This window comes from Rhinatrema bivittatum, chromosome 10, assembly GCF_901001135.1.
Source record: "Rhinatrema bivittatum chromosome 10, aRhiBiv1.1, whole genome shotgun sequence".
NCBI classification, from domain to species: domain Eukaryota; kingdom Metazoa; phylum Chordata; class Amphibia; order Gymnophiona; family Rhinatrematidae; genus Rhinatrema; species Rhinatrema bivittatum.
The window spans coordinates 92,609,912-92,631,458 of record NC_042624.1 but is presented as its reverse complement, the minus strand read 5'-3'; the positions used below and the strand labels follow the sequence as shown (position 1 = coordinate 92,631,458).

Here is a 21,547-nt window from a genome sequence, read left to right as displayed (position 1 = left end):
CACTCAATGCCTTTGAGACCACCGCAACATCAGAAATTGAAGCTATCCTCAGGAACATGAGACCATCATCTCATCCCTCAGACATCATACCCACTAAAGCCCTTTTGACTATCCCACCCATCTCCAATAAAATTAACAGCTTCATTTCAACCAGCTCTGTCCCAAGCCCACTTAAGCAAGCCTTTGCAAAACCCATCCTTAAAAAAACTCTCCCTCAACCCTGCAGACCCCTCTAACTATCGCCCCATCTCAAACCTACCATTTATAGCAAAAATTTGGAAAAAAAACAGTTAATAGGCAACTAACGGAATATTTAGATGAAAACCACATTCTCTACCCATCCCAATATGGTTTCCGAAAATACCTCAGCACTGAAACCCTCCTCCTCTCACTAAATGACCACATTCTGAAAGGCCTTGACAAAGGACAATCATTCATCCTAGCCCTCCTTGACATCTCCTCTGCTTTCAACACTGTCAACCACAGCATTCTGATTGAATGAATGCCTCAAAGAAATTGGCGTTTCTGGAGTCCCTCTTCGCTGGTTTACTTCATACCTAAGCAACCGGCATTACAAAGTGAGAATCAGAAACAATGAGTCTAAACCAATCAAGCTAACACAAGGTGTTCCACAAGGATCCTCACTGTCCTCCACCTTATTCAACATATACCTACATCCCCTCTGCCACCTCCTTTCTCAACTCAGTCTTCAACATTTTATATATGCGGATGATGTCCAGATCCTCATACCTGTAACCGACACCTTCCCTAATGCCATTAAGACATGGGAATCTGCCCTCCAAGCAATCAATAGCCTTCTCTCTAACATCAACCTCGCACTCAATACATCTAAAACAGAGCTCTTAACTATCTCTGCCCCCCAATGTTTCATTCTCGCAACAGGTACGCAACCCGGGCATCTCTTTGGACAACAACTCAATCTAAGAAAATTCATCAATTCCACCCTAAAAGACTGCTTCTACAAACTCCACACCTTAAAAAAAATTGAAACCTCTACTACACTTCAATGACTTTCGCACAGTTCTGCAATCCACTGTACTATCATCCTCCTAGGCCTTCCCAAAAATACATTACAGCCCCTCCAAATGCTTCAAAATGCAGCCGCCCGTATCCTCACTAACACCCACAGAAACGAACACATTACCCCTGTACTCAAAGAGCTGCACTGGCTCCCTATCACATCCAGGATCCTCTACAAGACCCTTACCCTCATCCATAAATCCCTACACAATCGAAGCATGCTCTGGTTCAATGATTCTCTACTACACCGCACCTCTACAAAACCTACTAGAATTCAACACCTGGCAACCCTACACACCCCGACTCCTAAACTTTCCAACCTCTCCTCCACCAAAAGCCGGGCCCTATCCATTGCAGGTCCTACAATATGGAACACTATGCCCACCAACTGACGCCTAGAGATCTGCCTGACGACATTTAAGCATAAATTAAAGACCTGGCGTTTCAAGCAGGCTTACACCTGAAGGGCCCCACACCCTCAAATCACACTGAGCTCCTCTTTCCACCCCACCCCTATTTCCGCCTTTGCAGTTCTCTCCACTCATGCCGTTCATTATCAGCCCCTATCCAATAATACACTTTCCTTTTACACTTTCCCCCACTGCTACTGGACGATAATGACTATGCTTCCCTGTACTACACTACTATGTATAAATATACAGTCCATGATCTTACGATAGGTTGTTTTCCCTCCCTATAACATACTCTATAGTTAAAGCATTGTAAATATTCCATCTTTATTTTAACCGGTTGCTACATTATAGCTGTTCATATTTCAGTTCATAGTTCTATGCTGCTCATAATGCTGTTCATAGTTCCCTGTAAAGCTTGTTTGCTGTATTTTAGTTCTATGTAAACCAATGTGATGTTCCCCTACTAATGTCGGTATATAAAAATCTACAAATAAATAAATAAATTTGAGAAGGGAAACTTTTCAGTCGCCCTTTTAGCCAAGATTTTCTGTTCCCACTCAGGAAGAAATCACTGCATGTATGTTTTCTGAATTTAGACAAAAATACAATGCCAGTGGTGGATGACAAAGTTTTCTAACCTATACCACATAAAGTGAAGCAGAATCAGTATATGCATGGAAATCGCATCTGATTTCCAATATTTATCTCTCCAGCTATTTTCGGTCCACATCCAATAATAGAATACAGACATTTCTGGATTCTTCCGGCTGTTCTGTTTGTAGGAGGGCAGTTATTTCATGTAGATTTCGTTTTGTTGGAGTCCAAACCATCGTCAGTGCTGTAGACTACGAAGTAGCAGCCTCCATTTGCCATGATGAGAGAAGGAAATGAGAAGTGAAACTTTAACTAGCAGTGGCGGCTGGTGGATGAAAAGGTAGGTCATGTGACCAGTGCTATTTCCCCGCCATTCCCCCTGTCCCCACCACCAGCACCCACCACCACGCTCTACTCTTTCCCTTGCCTTCTTTATTGGGGTTGGGTGACAGGATGCCATCCTCCCTCCATATTGCACAGGCTCTGATTCTCATTCCAAAGGCCAAGAAGCGGCCACATTAAGTTCGTGACTCAGACCCTGCACCTGGATCTCAGCTGTAGCCAGGAATGGATTTAGGATTTTGCTACCCCAAGGTACTTTTGGTGTTCCACACCCCCCTCCCCCTACCTCCCGTAAGGAGCTGTTACAGGGTGGCGGAACTAGAAGGCAAGCATAGCAATCCTGATGCACCTAAATGTCTTGTCGCCCGAGGCAGAATGGGTGCCAACTGACAAATCCAGGGCTGGTTGTAGCAGTACGGCCAGGAGATTCACTGGACATCCACAAAGCACTGGAGGTGATCTCGGCAGGATCTGCAGCATAGTGCACACTTAAACAGAACCACCTCGGAGAATTCACACACACACACACCCACACACACACATACACCTGGTGGATTTTGTGTACAAAATCTTGTCACATTTACACTTTGCGACACTCGATCTGTTGCACAGATCTGTTTAGAGACCAGATCTGTGCTGCTTCCGAGCTTCCTAAATTATCTGCCTAATAAGCTGTCTCAACTAACATTACTGCCAGGAGAGAACTGGATCACACTTTGCTGGAGTGGGCGGGGGAGACTGCTAATCTGAATTTAAACACTGTTTTCTGCCTCAGGTTGGGAGCAGGTTGCATTAATAAACTGTCCAGGAGTATATTTCCAGACTGCTCAACAAAAGGGAGGCAAATAACATTCCAGTTAAATTTTCAACAAACCTAAATAGCTGACATCTTTATTGCTGCGTTAAAGCAATTGGCAGAGAAACGCAGCAATGATCAGCTGCACAACTATGAGGCAGCTCCCAGAGGAAGAGCAAGAAATGAAAAAAACAAAACAAAAACAACCCTATGCACGTCCTGATCCATCAAGGGCTCTCTCTTTGCTTCCTGGCTATTAAAAAAAACCCCTCGATACAACTGGCACAAAGTATCTCTGAAATTCATTTGCAAGACAGTAACAGGTGGCAGTTTTGCTTAATAAAAAATCTGAATGTACTCAGAAAAACTAAGTCCCCACAGACATGTATTTCAATAACTGGTTTATGTAGATGCTTTGTTAGCACTTGACTAAAAGAATAATCTACTTCCTGTCTCACCGGTATATCTCAAATAATAATTAATCCTTCACCCCTGCCCATCCTTTTTATAGCTTTGCATTCTTACAGTCTAACATTTAAAATTCTCTATAAAGCCTACTGTGGGTCCGAGCAGTGATTCCCACAGGCCTGGAGACAAAACTAGCCTGACTATCTCTTAAAACATAACCTTTATTCACAGCTTCAGTCATATACACAGCAGTGGACTGCCTTTACCTTCAGACAGTGTACTCTCTCTCTCTCCTCACAGTTTGTATTGCTTCGTCTCAGCTCAGTGTTTGGACAGCGTTACTCAACAGGAGCTGCCTTCTTCCTGGAGACCTGGGCCTGGTCTGGTTATCCCCACCTGGATCCCAACTGTTATTCCCCAGTTTCTGGTTACGCCCTTTGAGCCCCACCTGCCCCACAGGATCCTGCCCATAGAGCATTCTCTCCTTAGTAGATTTAAGGTGGACCAGGCGTCAAGTCTAGTCCTGCACTGGTAAATAGGAGAATACTAGGGGCACTGCCTCACACCTACATTGACCCACTGTGGGCACTTAAAGCAGGAGCCTGTTGTGCTTGGCATGTGAGATTGATTCAGGGTTCATACATTCCAGTTGTTTTGGAAACTGCCTTACCAATTTTGATGGGGATTATTACAAAACTTGGTAACAAGACACAAAAAGGGGCCTAGGTGTTGGATTAATTATTGGTCTTTCAAGAATCAAAGTTGAGGACGACAAGGCTTGAAATGGCCTGCTAGCGGAGGAGATGAAAGCCAGTGCTTTTAACAGATTTGGGGCATACTTGAGACACGTATGGCAGGCAGTGGTAGGCAAAAACTTGAGAGGTCAGGTAAAAATCATAGGTGGGTGGAGCTGCGTTGGGTTGCATATGGGAATTTAAATGCTCATCTACCTAAAGTGGAAGAATCTCAATTAGGCAGACTGAATGGACCAATTTGGCCTTCTGGAGCTGTCCTGCATGGAAGTGACTCTGGAAAGGGCAAACAGATGCCTTAAAACAAACCCTTGATTTTTTTAATTTAGTTTAGATGTGCCGCCATAGCCCTGAAGAATCCTGACACCCTATGCCAAGGGTCCCCAAACTTGGTCCTCAAGGGCCACAACCCAATCAGGTTTTCAAGATTGTCGCAATGCATTTGCATGGGATCTATTTTCATGCAAATAGATCTCATACATATTTCCGTGCTGCGGCTCTCGAGAACCAAGTAAGGGGACTTATGCTAGAGGAAGCAAAACAATCACCAAGTACCTGGCTTTGGTTACAGTAGCAGCAAAAGAAAAGTGTATTTTCAGGAGAAAAGATGGCTTGGCCCAGCTACCTTCTGGTCAAATTCTATGGAAGCTTGTAAAATCATCTCTGGAAGTGGAACACATCTGTTCCTTGATAAGTGAAAAGCCTAATATTAAGAAGTTCTTTCAGACCGCACGTTGCAAAATCTGCATCAGAATGCAAAGCAAACAGTCAAAGCTTTTATGGGCATATCTTGGCATGGCTCCTGGCTCTGTTGACAGGGAGAAGTGCTAACAAATATCTTTAAATCATTTTTTTTAGCAGAGACAATCAGCATTAGCTAACCAAAGCAATTAGGGAGCTTACAGTGCAGATCACTAATAAACTGTGTGTCGGCACCATATGGTGAATCTGTGCATGCTCACCCACACACTCACACACGCTTCCCTCTCTCTCCTACACACCCACTCGTACCCACAGCTTATCAACTTATATGCAGGATGTCCAAAGTCAGCAAAGGAATTCCCAGAAAATCAGAGATGATGGTTATTTCATGATTGAAATATTAATGATTCTGGGGATCTTTCAGAAGATGTTAACAGCAGCGCTAAGGGCTTAGTGTTGGCATTTAACGCCATCAGCACGTTTTCAAAGCAATATTAAAGCCATCAGTGCAGAAAATAGCCCTGTCCTCTCGAGTGAAGGCGGAGCCTGTTGCATTACCACCTGAAGCTTCAAAGATGAAGATGTATGAAATTTTAGTGCTGTGGAACCAAAGATATCTACGAAAGGAAATGGCTACCTGCCTCAGGAGCTTTGCGTACCTAAAATTTACCATTGATGAAATGTGGAGGCAAATTTGGTCACCTTGTTTTAAATAGCTCTTTGACTTTGAAAATGTATTTTGACTTTTCATTGTTTAAGCATTGTCATGCAAGGCTTTACACACTGAAACAGTTAGGTAAGTTTCCTATTTCTCTGTACTTCTGTAGGAAAAGGGCTTTCCCCACTGATCTGTATCTTGCAGGGCAGAGTCCAGTGCTTTCAAATAGTTCATAAACTGCACTGTGAATCATTAAACCTCAATAACAATTGTGCATTGATTATGTAGCCCACCTTGCACTTAAATGATGGGGCGAGTAATCAAATTGAACTAAAGCAACGATGAATTCTTTTTCAGAAATTTTGTAAATGCTTTTGATGCTGTGCTGCAGAAAAGTCTGTGCTTGCCGCAGCACGCGTAGCACGGGGCTTTATAATGGAGGGGCTTCTGCCTCACATGCATAGCAGAACCCCCCACAATGCTTCCTGCAGCCCGCTAACCCAATTCTCAGCCTGAATGTTTCCTTTAGGTAGAAAATAATTCAGAAACTTTGCTTTGATGTCCCAGATGCCGCGCATTAGTTTATAGTTTTACAGCGTTCAGTGATGTCCCAGAATTGCCTCCTGAACCATACTTACCTTCTGCAAGCCAGATAACTGATTTGTTGTCAGACCTTTATTAAAAGAGTAGAACAAGAGGGCAGGGGGAAAGAATGACTATTGGCAATAGTCCTTTTCCGAGTATTTAAAAGCACCAAACAGACATAGATATCAACATTTGGAAGAAATCAATACATTCCTGATATATGGAAAGGACTATGAAATTCAATAGAATGCAGTATAAAGGTAACTGAAGCGAGAAGCGGAATAGAAAAAAAAAAGAGAGCAATGCCCGCAGATGGATCTTTACAGCTTGAAAGTGATATAAAGGTGGAGAAACAAGCAGTGGCCTTGAGGTTTTGAAGACATTAATTGTTTTGTTCTTTAAGGGGGTCGTTTTCAAAAGGATTTAGGCAGAGAAATCCCCATTTTGTGGACGTAAATTGGCTTTTGAGAATTTTCTGGGGTGGAACTTGACCGCGTGCAGATGTGTCCCTGCGCCTTGCAGAAGTGTCCCTGCGCCTTGCAGTAGGTGTTCCGGGGAGGGGACAACATTTGCACACATTCTTGCCATTTTACAAAGAATATACATGGAGATGTGCATGCAGAAAGATAGACGCAGCGTCCTGCTGCACGTGTGGCCGTGCATACCGGGGACACCCGCAAATTTTCAAAGCAGACTTAGGCGCATGAGTCTGAGAGTTTGGGCTTCCATCTGCATGTGCGTTGTAGCCGCAAATGTTAAGCCATAGGCAGGCTGCTGAAAAGGTACCCCCTAAAATGTGTTTCACCCAGAAGTACAGGTCCTGCTGTGTGCTTGCTTGGTAGGTTTCCCTTCCCCTGGATAGCCGTTCTGACATTTAAATTGACTTAGCAGCAGTTGCCAAACAGTAATTGAGGTCACATTTTCACATATCACAGAAAAACCTGCTGGAAGTGGGTAGAAGTGGGACATGCATAGGTTTGAAAGCGCTAGGCTTCACCCCTCTGTCACTTGAGACTTTGCCAGTCCATCAGTAAGCTCGCATTCTGAAATGGAATAAAATATTGTTTGTTTCATAAAAAAATAAATTAGTTTGGCGGTTCACATCTGGGGACAGCCAGTGTAAGTGTGCTACTGCCTTCTTACATATTGCTGTCATAATGTGACCAACCTAAAGCAGCTGTGCTCTTCAGCCCCCTACCAGCCCTTCCCCCAGCTCACATCAACTGTTGCCTTCTCCCTCTCCAGTACGTCCAACAGGATCACTCCATTAAGCAAGAAGAGTTGGGAATAACAGGGCGTAAGGTGGGGAAAGCCTGTTACTAGGGATATGCAGTCATTTAAAACAATATTAAAAAGCATTAACGACATGTGGTGTTTTGAGTCATTTCCGATCCGAGACATAGAATAACAACTAGTGCTTGTTTCAGTTGATTGATTTGATTTAGCGTCCATGAAAATGATTTAGCATGGACTAAAATGCTGAAACAAACCAAATGAAAAAGAAAAAAAAACGAGACACAAGTTTTCCCACGCACACCCATCCCTGTTTCCCTGGGTTACAGTCCAGTAGTTTCTGGCACTGCTATGGAAAACCCTAGTACCCAAGAGCGGAAAAGATCCCCGAATGGGAGTGAGGCTGGAGTGGCTGCTACACTGCGAACCCTGTGCCAGTGCTACTGGCTTCACAGTGTAGATAGTCTTACCCAGCTGAAGCCACTTCCCTAATTTATAGGGACCTCCTTTTTCATTTTGTATTTTATTTTATTTGTCCTGGGAAATGATCAGGGATTTTATTATGGCGAGAACAAAAACCAGGAGAAAATGAGTGGAAAAATTGTCTCGTTTTTCTGGGTAAATATCAGAATTTATTTTGGTGTACAGGACAATATTAAGCAGATACTTTCACCCATCCACTCGGTAGCATCCCCATCTCCTGCCTAGCATCCCCCTCCCCCTACCCTATTGTAACAGCATTCATCTTTACCAGTGGTGGCTCCCAGCTTCTCCTCTCGCCTTTGGCAGCTTGCTTGCTGAGGTTCCAGCACACTGCAACGCTGCACTTCTGCTTTTGTGCGGAGCCTACTGGGAGGTGCATCTGGCGGGCAGCGCGCATGCTTCAAATGCTGCATCGGTGGCACTGGACAGCAGGCACTTTGACTACTTGGTAGGTGATGAGATGGTATTTGAAACGCTGCATCAGCGCTTTCCCTGCTTGAGGGTGGGACTTGAAACAATGCGTTCTTAGGCCTTGAAACACTGCATCTGCAGCTCTGGAGCTGTTTCTTTAGTTAGCCTGAAATTAGGATAAACTGATTATCACCTTTGGAAAACACTGGAAATGTATGGGTGAAAACGAAGGACCCTCCTAATTAAGGATTAGAGCAGGCAGCTTAAAAAGCTTCTTTTACTGCCCAGATGAGAAACATTGGAGAGAGATGGCTGCACAAATCTTATAAAAGTGTCTGAACCTGAAACGAAGAGTTTAACTGGGGTTTCTGCTAAGCTAGCAAAGCCCCGAGAGAGCACCTGCTAAGGAGAATAGATAAAGACCCTAGTCCTGCAAGTCTTCTCCCTTGGATTATCTAGGTTAAAGGATTGCCAGAGGACCGGGATTACCCGCATGTATCTGGACTGAGTAGAAGCTCGCACGCAAACAAACCGGATTCCTACCAGAGCTCCATCACCAGGAAGCCTGTCCGGCTTCAGACAGGCAGAAACCCAGTGGGCTGCATCACTGTGACCCGAGAAGTAATGTCCAAAGGATTTTGGTGCATAAATGGACTTTTGAAAATTGCTACTTTTATACCCGTAACTCCTTTGAAAATTCACTCCACAGGGCTGAGTTGTCAGAAGGTTATACATCCGTAAATGGGCTTTAGAAACTTGCAGTGCTGCTACTTATATGCGCATAACCCCTCTAGAAATCACCTGTTGTGCTGCTAGGGATGATGCTGAGGCTACAGCTAGGTTTCTTTTGTTGCTGAAAACTTCCTAAATAAAGCTTGAACTATTCCTAGTGTGGCTGGGTTGTCCAGAATTTTCATCCACCCAGGGAGCCCAGCTTTCCTACAGCAAAACTAATTGCAACAAGGATTAATTAATATTTCTACTTTTTGAATGGAAATGTTTTGTTTTTGTGAATTTTTGGTTTCCATTCTGACCTTTAACTCGTCACTTGGCTGCATGGTTCCGCTGATATTACTGCTTAGCATTCTCTTTCACTCTGTGCACTCACTGAAAAGGATCTGCATGACCTATAAGTGATGCATGAGCATGGGATAAATACTGAGAATCCCTAATGGCTGGAGGAAGGAAATGAACAGAGACAAAGGGGGGAATAATTAGGGGGTGATATTTTTGCAGAGGGGTAACCTGCACAGAGCAGCATTTGCAATCCCAAACAGATGGCAAGGGAGTAAACTTCACGGAGTGGTACCCGCAATCCTAAACACCTCGCAAGACAAACTGGATGAACTTTTTTTTTCTCTACATCTGCCGTCGCTTACTATGTTACTGTGGCCTAGTCGGTTATTCTAGCCTGCTGTGCAGGGATCAGCCCTCGTCCACCTGCTGTCTAGGACCCATCCATTCCTGGACTTACACATTGGTGAGTTTTAGTCCCCATCTTGTTTCACGGGGCCCAGCCGGTGCCTCAATCTGCCCCGCAAGCCTGGCGGTGCCGAACAGTCCCTTCCTGACTCCTTGCTAAAAGGAGTCCCATGGTCTTCCTCTGCCACTCTGTGCCTGAGATTGTCGGGTCTCCCATACGCCTTAGGACGAGGTACACGGACGCTGGGCCCGGCCCCTAAGGAAAAACCCCCACCGTGTAACTCTGCTCTAATTCCCCTGCAGTTCTGGGCCTCTCCTTACCTCTCTGCAGGAATGAAGCATCACCTCGTTCGCCGTACAGGCTGGTGGGCAGGGTCTCTTTTCTGCCAGCTCACTGCCTGCGTCCGACGTCTGCTACTTTCCCCCACTCCTTCTTCTGACACCCGGGCTCTAATTTGCTTTCATCGTTTCATCAGGACCGATTGGGGGGGGGCCTGCTCCCCTCACTTTAAGAACATAAGAACATAAGAAATTGCCATGCTGGGTCAGACCAAGGGTCCATCAAGCCCAGCATCCTGTTTCCAACAGAGGCCAAAACCAGGCCACAAGAACTTGGCAATTACCCAAACACTAAGAAGAACCCATGCTACTGATGCAATTAATAGCAGTGGCTATTCCCTAAGTAAAATTAATTAATAGCCATTAATGGACTTCTCCTCCAAGAACTTATCCAAACCTTTTTTGAACCCAGCTACACTAACTGCACTAACCACATCCTCTGGCAACAAATTCCAGAGCTTTATTGTGCGTTGAGTGAAAAAGAATTTTCTCCGATTAGTCTTAAATGTGCTACTTGCTAACTTCATGGAATGCCCCCTAGTCCTTCTATTATTCGAAAGTGAAAATAACCGAGTCACATCTACTCGTTCAAGACCTCTCATGATCTTAAAGACCTCTATCACTTCCCCCCTTCCCTGTGTCTCATAGCAGAAGGAGACTGAATCCTGCCAAACATTGATTTGCATCAGGTGGGAGAGGGTGGGAAGATGACAGCCGGATGCCTTGGGCACCATGTTAAGAAGGTCCAGCTTCTTACGCAGCCGCCGCTGGTTACCTTGCATCGGATGCTCCCGCGGCAGTGAATCTCTTAATCAACAATTTTTGGCAAGAGCTGAACAACTTGCTCAGCGTTTGCTGCCTTCAGTCTGCCCATATCATTTCTATCCGAGATCATTTCCTCAGTGTTTAATGAACACCCTCTACAGCACTTGAAAACATTTTAATGAGAACAATAATGGAAAGTGTGGCGCATGCTACTGTCAAGAGAGGTTGAGTGATATTACCCTGCGATCCCATCATCTGCTTTAAAAGTGCCTAAGGAGCCAGGACATGGCTAATAATGTGCCATACAAGGGTTTTATGGCTTTAAGTAGCTACCATGGGGGAAAAGGAGAAGCAGAGGGTTGATCTGTAAGCAACATACCTGGTTGTGCAGCTGAAATAATGGATAATATTTATTTAGTACATCTTCTGCAGCTATTAATGATAAACATAGCTGGTAGCACTGTGAATGTTTGCATTATATGGTGCAGCAAACATCATGCTTGTTATACTTTGCCTTAATTAAATAGTCGAATGTGGAGAAGTTTAAACACAGACTCTTCACCCTGAAGTTACAAAATATTTGTTCTCATATCTTTTCCGCTGCATTTAATCTACTTTGCTCATGTCTGGTTTGTGATATTCTTCCCTGTTTGTGTAACTGTTGTGCATTTCTCAAATCTCAGAGCAAGTGTAAGCCTACGCAAATTAGTTGCACGAATTTCTGGGGGAAATGTAGGGGGTGGGCATGGAAAACATTATTTTTTAGTTTTACTGCCGTTTTCTTTTTCTGTGGTTTTTTTTTTCTTTCTTAATTTTCTGAATTTTTAAAATATACATTCAAGAAGAGCATGAAACAGAAAAGGAACATGCAAAACATTTTCAAAATAAAATTGCTGCAGCCTATTTCACCAGTGCAGTAAGTCAGGGGGGAAAAAAATAAACAGAATATTGTCACAAACATATTTGACCACGCACTGGGAGAGATCCAAACTGAAGAGATTAAATAGCAGGAAAAGATGTTGTTATGCATGAGAAATGAAAAAGCTGTTGAAGATGCTCTATCTTCATATACGTGCATGGATATTCCACAACTTGGAGGCATTCATGATTGTTAAGTGGGCTCACCCAGGCCCACCCTGACTACTACATCTCCAAGTAAGGAAGCTTTTAACCGTTCTGGGTGATAGAAAATGTGTCGCCTTCACATTTTAACGCACATTTACAGGGGGAAACATAAAAGGAAGTGAACCCCCTTACTTCTTTCTGCATGGACAAAAATAATTTCCGTCAGTTTTGTTGTCTTGCGTAAGTCCAGAAAGGCCCGTATTCTGTGGCCGAGAGAAGAAACTTCTTTAAATCAAAAATAAGCTTTAGGGTCCAGTTATGATTGTGCTCCAGAGCAAAGATGAGAAGAGAGTCGTTTGAATATCCTCCACCTCTGTTGACTCTTCCAATAGGGGATCTCTGGAAAGAGGAGGCTAGAGGGGCATCTAGTTTGGGGGGGAGGTGGGGGGAATTGGAAGGGGCTTTGGATGTTCCAGAGGGAGGATTTTCACTCAGGATTAGCTGCCCCTTTAAAGGTCACGGCCCAGGGGACCAGGGAACACGCATGCCCACAATTCAGTAATTCCTGTGGGAAGGAAACACATTAACCTGCTATTGTAATGTACTATAATCAATAGCCAGCTCTAGTATAAGGGGTGTAAAGAATGGAGTGCATGAAGGCAGCAGTAGCTTATTCGATAAGATCTGAATTTTATGCACTTCTTTGTTTCCTTCCAAACATCTACTAAAAGGTAGGAAGAATTTTTTTCCCATTCTCTATCTATAGGAAGACTTTGTTGAATCAGGCTCTAAGTATAATTTTTAGCCTGGCCACCACTGTAATGCATAATGCGTGCAGGACATCCAAATACTAATTTATATTCTTAGATGTATGTTTTATGAGCTTGCTTTTATATTATTTCAAGGGAAAAGAGCTCTAATATCAGTATTGGTCCTGGAGAAACCTGACATCTGTGTTGTGATACCTTTGATAAGACTGAGAGCACATTGGTCCCTTCTTCAAGTATGCCAGAGGGTGATGGGGTTGGCCTGGGTTAACATTCTGGATTTTTGTGGGCAGATAAAAGGTTCCTGGAGGTATGATTTATTGTCTTCAGGTCCTGAAAGGGTTCCGTGACGTGCCCTTGCTGACAGAGGCACCAAACAGATGGCAGATTATGAAATTCCAATGGTCTTGAGAAACAAAGTGCTCGCTTCCAAAAGTCCTCCAAAATCAGAAGATGGATAGGCTGGCTGTTTTCTTCTTCAGAAGAGTGAATGTTTTATCAACACCTCATCACTCACTCACATGGGCATTGCGCAACCTACGCCTGCCCAGAGGCAGGCACAACTTAAATAATAAAGGTTAGGGGGGGTTAGGTAGGGCTGGGGGGAGAGTTAGGTAGAGGAAGGTGGGGTGGTGGTGGAAGGAAAGCTTCCTCTGAGGCCACTCCGATTTCGGCCTTGGAGGAAACTCGGAAGGAACAGGGAAAGCCATCGGGGCTCCCCTAGGGCTCGGCGCACGCAAGGTGCACAAGTGTGCACCCCCTTGCACGAGCCGACCCCGGATTTTATAACATGCGCGCGGCTGCGCACGCATGTTATAAAATTGGGCGTAGATTTGTGCGCGCTGGGTTGCACGCACAAATCTGTGCCCGCGCGTAATTCTTAAAATCCGGCCCTAAGTGCTGTAACCACATCCTCTGGCAATGAATTCCAGAGCTTAACTATGCGGATATTGGGGTAGATTTTAAGACTTGCGCGTGGGCGTACATGTGCACGCGCTACCCAGTGCGCACACGTGTATGCCCGGTTTTAAAACATGCGCACACAGGCGCGTGCATGTTATAAAATCGGGGTTGGCGCGGCCAAGGGGGTGCACAGTTGTGCACCTTGCGCATGCTGAGCCCGCGCCGAGCAGCGCTGCCTTCCCCCGTTCCCTCCCAGGCCGCGTACCCTTTTGAAAATCCGGCCCATTATCTATACATTGCAATTTGTTATGCTGATACTTTGTAAGGTTGCATCTTTCTAAAAAAAATAATATGACACACCAAAAACAAACTACAGTTGGCAGCAAATAACAAAGACAAGGTAGCGCACATTTCCGCACTCTTGTCCTATACAGTGCTTTTCTGTTTCTCCCTTGTTTGGTAGATCTGATAGGAGTAAACCCAACTTTTATTCTTTCACCCAACAGTCTCCTCCTGTTTCTTGGGCATCCAGTTCAATTGGAAGCAGCTTTATTTAGGCTTCAATACCATGACGTTTCATTCTGTATCCCCCTTCCAAGTCATTTAGCCCAGTCACTGCAGCCCCAATCCCCAGCAAGGGGCCATGCACCAGAGCTCCCTCTGGAGCTGTGTAATTGTGGATCTTAAAGCTCAGCTATTGCAGGACTGAGCCGCATTCCATCCATGGCCCCAGCTGCCTCTGGGGAACAAAAGCCTGGCCCGGGAATCAAACCCAGGTCCTCTGTAAAGCGGCAAGTGGTGTTTTCTACGGAGTCTCAGGGCCAGCCCCTGCCTTTTCATTTCTGATAAATCTGCAGTGGTTTCCCATTTGCTTATACCATCCTTAATGGTGTTTCTTTGAGGATTTCTTTTGAGATTTTCTTCGTGCTAAGAAATATTATTGCAGATTCCAGTTTGTTGCATTGCTGTATCTGGTAGATTTATTACTATGCATAGCCAGTGAACTGCTTCTGATGTAAGCACGGCTAATTTGCAATTTTGCATTTTAATTATAACAAGTCAGTCTCTAAAGACTAGGCTGTGAATGTGTTCTGTAGGGGGATACAATGGTGATAAACTTAACAGATTTCAACCAGTGTCTTCTCCATAATGTGCATCTCATTCATCAAAATGCAGCACGCTTTTATCAATCAGCATTTCAACCCTGAAAAAGGCACTAATATGCATGAAGACAAAAAGCACTTGACGTAAATCAAGTGGCCTCTTCTAAAACTGGATCCTAACTTAAGTCTGGTGCAAAGATGTTTAATAAAAATACACTGTAGACAATGCACACAGTCTGCTCGTCTGCAGTAACCATGGATACCATTTAGCACTGTTAAGTTCCAGTTCCTGGAAACAAAAGGCAGCATTGCCAATAATCTATGAATTGGGCTTACATTATAAATTAGTAAGAAAAATAGTTTGCTCTTCTTTCCTCATTTGAAGCATTTACCATTTGTGCATCTCCAAAGCAAATCGATCACGAGCACAGCGCTGCCCTACCAAGATCAGAAGAGGGCCTGGGGGATGCATCTGGTGTCAGAAATCCTTGCCACCTGACTTCATGTGAGGTTTTGGAAAGACGTTGCTCTAGTACTGAATTAAATAAGAGGAGCCGTTCTCTGTGACTCACAGGCCAGATCTGCTCAGTTCAATCAAAACGTGCAGTTTGACCTACTCAGGTAATGCACACTGGCGCTGGTGCTTGGAAGATTTGGCACTGGTACAGAGGGCCCTTCATCACTTTGTGCCAGTGCTAAAAGTGTAGCCTGGTATACGAAGTGGGCAGAGGCGCTTTATATCCCAATTCCTGTTGCAAGCACTTGCACTGTGCCCTGAATCCATTTGGTACATCACAACATCAAGTCCTATATATCAGAGGGCAGACAAGTACTTAGGGGTCAGTTTTTAAAAGGATCTAGCCACCTAACGTTGGGCCAGATTCATTAAGCCTTTTCTCCCATTTTGAGTCTATGGGAAAAATCCTTCATTTATGTATTTATTTATTTATGGTTTTTATATACCGGAAGTTCCTGTATACAATTCATATCACTCCGGTTCATGAATCAGGTTCTTTGAGAGGTAGGTGGCAAGACCGAACATTTTTGAAAATTGACCGTTACAGAACAGTTCAGTATAGCTACCTATTGTCCCTATGCTCCCGGGAGTGTGACTGGGATGGAGCATGTGCACAACTGTACACACTGACGGGGTAGTCAGTTTTCTCAGAGCCCTCCCATTTCCACATGTAAAATATTACTCTACGTGCGGAAAAGGCTTTGAAAATTGCCCTCTGTGTTTGTGCACACAAGGCATGAGTAATGAATGTGTCACGCTCATAAGTTGTGCACACAAAACCAGAGTCCAGGACTCCCGCACCAAACATTTCAGGTAAACCACCACACTAGGGCACAGTAACATCAAGAAATATTAGCCCCACTAAACTCAATCCATCTCTGACCCAGGGATTAAATTTTCAGCATTAAAAAATAAAATCCCTGCGTTAAACCAGCAGTTTAAACCGGGAGCAATAGCTAATGTCTAGCATTTGAATATCAACTTCCTTATGTTTGAAAATTCACCTAAAGTTAGTTGGTCACAAAATAGCTGGCTATTTGGCTGTTGAGCAGCTTACTGCCCCATAGTGTATGTAAATTATTAAAACAAATAAAGAATTTTAAAAAAACCAATTTCAGATTCAAATCATCACATAATACAATATATTAACCATATTGCAATGGGAAGAGATAAAGGTGGTGCAGAAGATTTAGCACTGATGAAAAAGTGGAGTAAATTCTGTTGGGATAGTTTTAAAACCCTTTCCAATATATTAAAAAATAAAGAATAGCATAGTTTCCCAAAACATATTTTCCAGATTGTTGGCATTTGTTTCTGTACCAATAAAATGCTTCCACAAACAGCAAACCAATTTTAGACAAGTCATACTCAAAATTCATATGTTTAAGCAGTCCAATATCGAATGGTATTTGAAAATGTCAACCAGACATCTCCTCTATATTCTGTATCTGTGCTTCCAATAGCACTTTCACAGCATGAAAGCTTTTATCAGGGGTCACAGTACTGACCTCAGTCTAGCTGTATAGAGGAGTGTTGCTTTGACTCTCTGTATAGGTTTGACCTTTTTGTAATTCTAAAATATTGTCAAGTATGGAAACTTGACTTTTCAGTTTCTGCATGTCTGGTTAAACTTTCTCATGCAACGTTCTAAGCTGAGCATATTGCATAGTGAAGTTACATACATATCATTATGGAAGAGAATAAGCAAAAAAAGGCTTGTTTCGGCTACCCAAAAGTTGCATCAGATTACTCTGCTTGGTTAATTGTTGCAGTTTTTCAGTTGTGGTTCAAAATAAAAATGTTTATTTCTTTACTGCTGAGCGGTTCTAGCCTGTTAGTCCGACATGATTTCTTGCTTGAGTAATGACACTGCAAGTAGCTACAGTGTGCTGCATGGAACTGGAAGGGTGGAGATTTAGCTCAGCGGGTGAAGGAAAGAAATCTTGAGTTGTCGCTCTGTTGAGAATAATCTTTCACTCAATTGTCCATTTGTGTCTGCTTTTTAGACTTAAAGCATCCCTCCGCTCTGTTTTGTCTTATAAGAATAAAAGCAAAAAAAGCAAAAAAAAAAAAGACAAACCCTTGATTTAAATTATTACTTTTTTAGTTTATTTTTGTAAGACCAGTTGTGGTTCCAAATTTCTTGTTAGCAATTTGTTACAAACCATAACAATGACAACTCATGTTTGAGCAAATTGCCTAGCAGGTCTCTGGGGTACTGTTCACCTGTGGACATCTAGCCAGAAAGTCACTCCAGTTTACCTTGATTCTACCCGCCATTTTGTCATCTGCACTGTCCACTGCTTTTGAACTTCAGAGTTTTCTTCCCCTCATCCTGCTTTTTCCACTATCCCTGACACCATCTCATCGCTGTTGCTATCAGCACACCTCTGCCTATCTTCTTCGTATTCTCATCCTTTTACTTTCAGCTGGGGATATCAATCCATCAATCCCAATCCTGGCCCCTCAAGGCAATTTCCACTCCATCATCCCATATCAAGCCGGAACCCCTCCAATCTTATCACTATTCCTCTTCCCCCTCCCTTTTCTCTTCCTTTCTCGTGCTCCCTGTGGAATGCAAACACTGTCTCCAAGAAACTTGCCTTTATTCATGATCTTTTTACCTCTCGTTCTCTTCATCTCCTTGCCTTAACGGAGATCTGGCTTTCCCCAGAGGACACTGCTTCAGTTGCTGCTCTCTGTCATGGAGGTTATCTTTTCTCCCACACACCTCGTCCAGTAGGCCATGGTGGTGATGTTGGACTGCTGCTCTCCTTCTTCTGTAGATTTCAACCCCTTCTCCCACCTCAATCCTACTCTTTTTTTGTCTTCCTTTGAAGCCCATTCCATCCACCTATTCACTCCACTACCTCTCTGGGTAGCTATCATCTATTGACCCCCTGATAAATCTCCCTCCTCCTTTCTCACTAACTTTGATTCCTCGCTTTCCTTTTTCATTGACCCATCTTCCCCTCCCCTTATCCTTGGTGACTTTAACCTCCATGTTGATGACCTCTCTAACACTTATGCCTTGAAACTCCTTTCTTTAACCTCTTCATTTGATTTCCAATTCTGGTCTACCACTTCTACTGACCAGCATGGCCACTGCCTTGACCTAGTCTTTGCTTCCAACTGCTGTCTCTCAGACTTCGCCACCTCAGTTCTTCCGATCTCAGACCATCACCTGATAATTTTCACATTAAACCACCCTCCATCATAGACTTGTCCAGTCACCACATACACCTTTAGGAATCTCCAAGCTATTGACCCTTGCATTTTTTCCCACTGTTGTTTCATCTTTCCTCCACAACTTTGTCTGAATCTGTTGATGAAGCAGTTTCTTCTTACAATATTATACTCACTTCAGCTTTAAGACACTCTTGCCCCTTCTCTTATCCGTCCTGTAAGGTGCTCTAAACCTCAGCCTTGGTTCACCCACAGAATTCTCTACCTACGTTCCTTTGCCCGCTCTGCAGAGCGTCTCTGACTGAAGTCCTGTGCCCATGCAGACTTCATACACTTCAAATTCATGCTGACCACTTTCCAGTATGCTATTGCACTTGCCAAACAGGACTACTCTGTCCATCTGAAAAACTCTTACATCCAACCCTCGCCGTCTCTTTGCCACTCTCAATTCCCTCCTCAAACATCCCTCGCCTCCCTCCTCCCCTTCTCTCTCTACCCAGACTACGTGACTACTTCCATGACAAAAGTCACAAAGGTAGTCTTGAGTTCTCAACTATTTCACCTTTTCCTGCTTCTCCCCCACATCTTTCCTCTAGCCTTCCCCTAGCCTCTGCCACTCTCTCCTCTTTTCCTGAAGTCACAATGGAGGAAATTGCTTGTCTTCTCTCTTCCTCCAAACTCACTACTTGTTCCTCTGACTCTGTCCCCACCCAATTCCCCAGCTCCATCTCCACTCAGTCATTCATCCGCTCTCCCGCGGACTTTACTGAATCGGCCTGAAAGAAATAAAGAGGACTCCTGGTCAGCAAGTGAGGGAGGAGGCGTAACCATGTTATATTCGCTCCTGCTCCTGTATAGAAGCAATTCAAAATAACAAAGGCTGATGTAAGTTGCCTATATTAATGCAAAATTTCAGTTTTTTGGGTACTGTAATTTGAACTCATTATTTCTACATTGAGCAAATGGCTCTAGGATTGTGCAGAGTACAATTCAGATACAGAAGGCACTGGATTTGTAATTCACTGTATTTTATTTTTCTAATCGCGCAACACGTTTTTCAGAATTTGATCGCTTCCCCTATTGTAATAGCAAAGATATAGACAATGAGCAGGACCAATCTACTATTTAGTGGTAGTGCTAGGTCAGCAAGAAGGAAGCTTGTTTGCTGGCTTCAGAAGTGCACGCTGTTTGTTATTGGTGGATTATCAGATTTTGTGGTGGTCTCATTTAAATGAATCTGCCATACTCTGATACAGAGCTGCCATCTGCCACTCTCTAGACACAGTCCTTCATTCTGAATGTTTGTCTACTGGATTTTTATGGAAGTATAAATCTTATGGCTTCAAAACTCTGTCACCAGTGTTCTCATGTCTTCATATTTTATTTCTTTGCTTCTCTACATTTTCCCTTGCAACAGCGCTAGTCATACTGTCCTCCCTCATTAAAAATCGACAGATCTCTTACAGGCCAATGCAGAAAGCTACGTTCAGCCAAACACACCTTTCTGCCTGCACTTCAACACTGTGCACAAAATTTACTACCGATGCAGCAAGGAGTTTTGCGAGCAGAAAATGCATGTCCCTAAATGGGAACACTGCTTAGCACCCTTGCATGGAAATATTATGCACAGGAGGGCATTAAGCAGTTTTCCCCGCTGCAGAGAGACTGCATCTGGCCAGTGCACCTGTTTTAGCATTGGTAACTTCATTCCAGGTCAGAGCTGGAGTTAAGTTTCCAGTGCTAAGAAAGATGCTGGCTAGGTAGTGGTCACCCGCACCAGGTAGTCTGATAAATTCTGACTTATCCAGCTATCTGGCAGTGGCTGCCGAAACGTTTGGCCTGTCAGGGATGCCTTCTCTGCTCCTTCCTCAGTTAAAATGTGCATTTTTTTTTTTAACTACCGATGCATTTGCATTTTATTAGTTTACTACATCTGGAGTTTAAAAAAAATTTAACCTGGGTGTTAAAAATGTGCACTGAAAACCAACATACACTTTCTTAACACTCAGATTACTGCATCGACCTGACTTTGTGTTAAGTTTACATCCCAGTTTACTAGCAAAAGTTTATATAATATCTAGTAAATGATTCAAAGAAATTGGAAGGGTACTAATATACTGGGGATTCTTTAGTAGATGAAACATAAGCTGATCCCAGTGCCTGTTATAATACTGTCCAATCTAGTACGCAATCACTTCATAGCTCTTTCCTGTACAAACTGTCTAACATTACTTAGCTACTCCATCTAATGGGAAACCAGTACAAAGAGTTCACCTCCTGGAATTATGGAAGTGTTAAGGGACTTCTCCCTAGTTGCCTAAACATGGACTAGTTATTGGAAAACAATAAGACTGTTCCTACGTGATACATAGTGTATGATATCCATAGTGGAGCTCAGAGTGTGTTAACAATGGGTGGCAGTAGTTTTTGCAGGAAGTATATTCGTGTCTCACAGTGTTCTCTTATGAAAATCTTTATAAACAAGTGTGTGACATACAGACAAAGCATATATCCTATAATCATTTTTCCTTGCTTAATCAACAGGCAGATAACCAGTCATTTCTCCTTGGAGATGAAAACATTGGAGGTGAGTTTACTCTTCAAAACAAACCAATATAATATTAGTGTTTGTGTTCACCTACCCAAAGAGGTAAAAAAAAAAACAGAGGGGAAGGCAACTGGCAGACTGGATAGGGCCAATTGGTCATTTACTCTGACCTCTGCTTTTAAATGGCTGTGTTTCTAAATATCTATGCAGAAACGTTCCTGTATTATATAATTATGCATTTATGCTGCTATTCTGAGGTTTCCCTAATGTGAGGTAGATTAATGCAGATTAACTCTTTAATGCCAAAAGGGATTTTTACATCAGTAAAATGCAGTTGTGCTAGTGACAGTAAAGCAAAACCACAGGTGCCAAATTACAGCACTTAAAGGTGAATACAAACAAGGTAAATAATTTAGGACCTGATTTAGTAAGCCTTTCCCTTAGGATCTTATTGCTTTACTACCTTAAACATTTGTCAATAAATAAGAAAACAAGTGAAAAGCTGCTATGGCAC

At 43.3% G+C, this 21,547-nt stretch overlaps 1 protein-coding gene across 1 annotated transcript in view; it reads left to right on the top strand.

Annotated features, from left to right (window-relative positions):
• AK5 (adenylate kinase 5) overlaps window positions 1-21,547 on the top strand; it is a 273,170-nt gene that overhangs the window by 183,863 nt on the left and 67,760 nt on the right. The window contains exon 8 of the mRNA XM_029618848.1: window positions 21,030-21,072. Coding sequence (XP_029474708.1) covers window positions 21,030-21,072 — 43 coding nt within the window. The remainder of the gene's footprint in view (window positions 1-21,029; window positions 21,073-21,547) is intronic.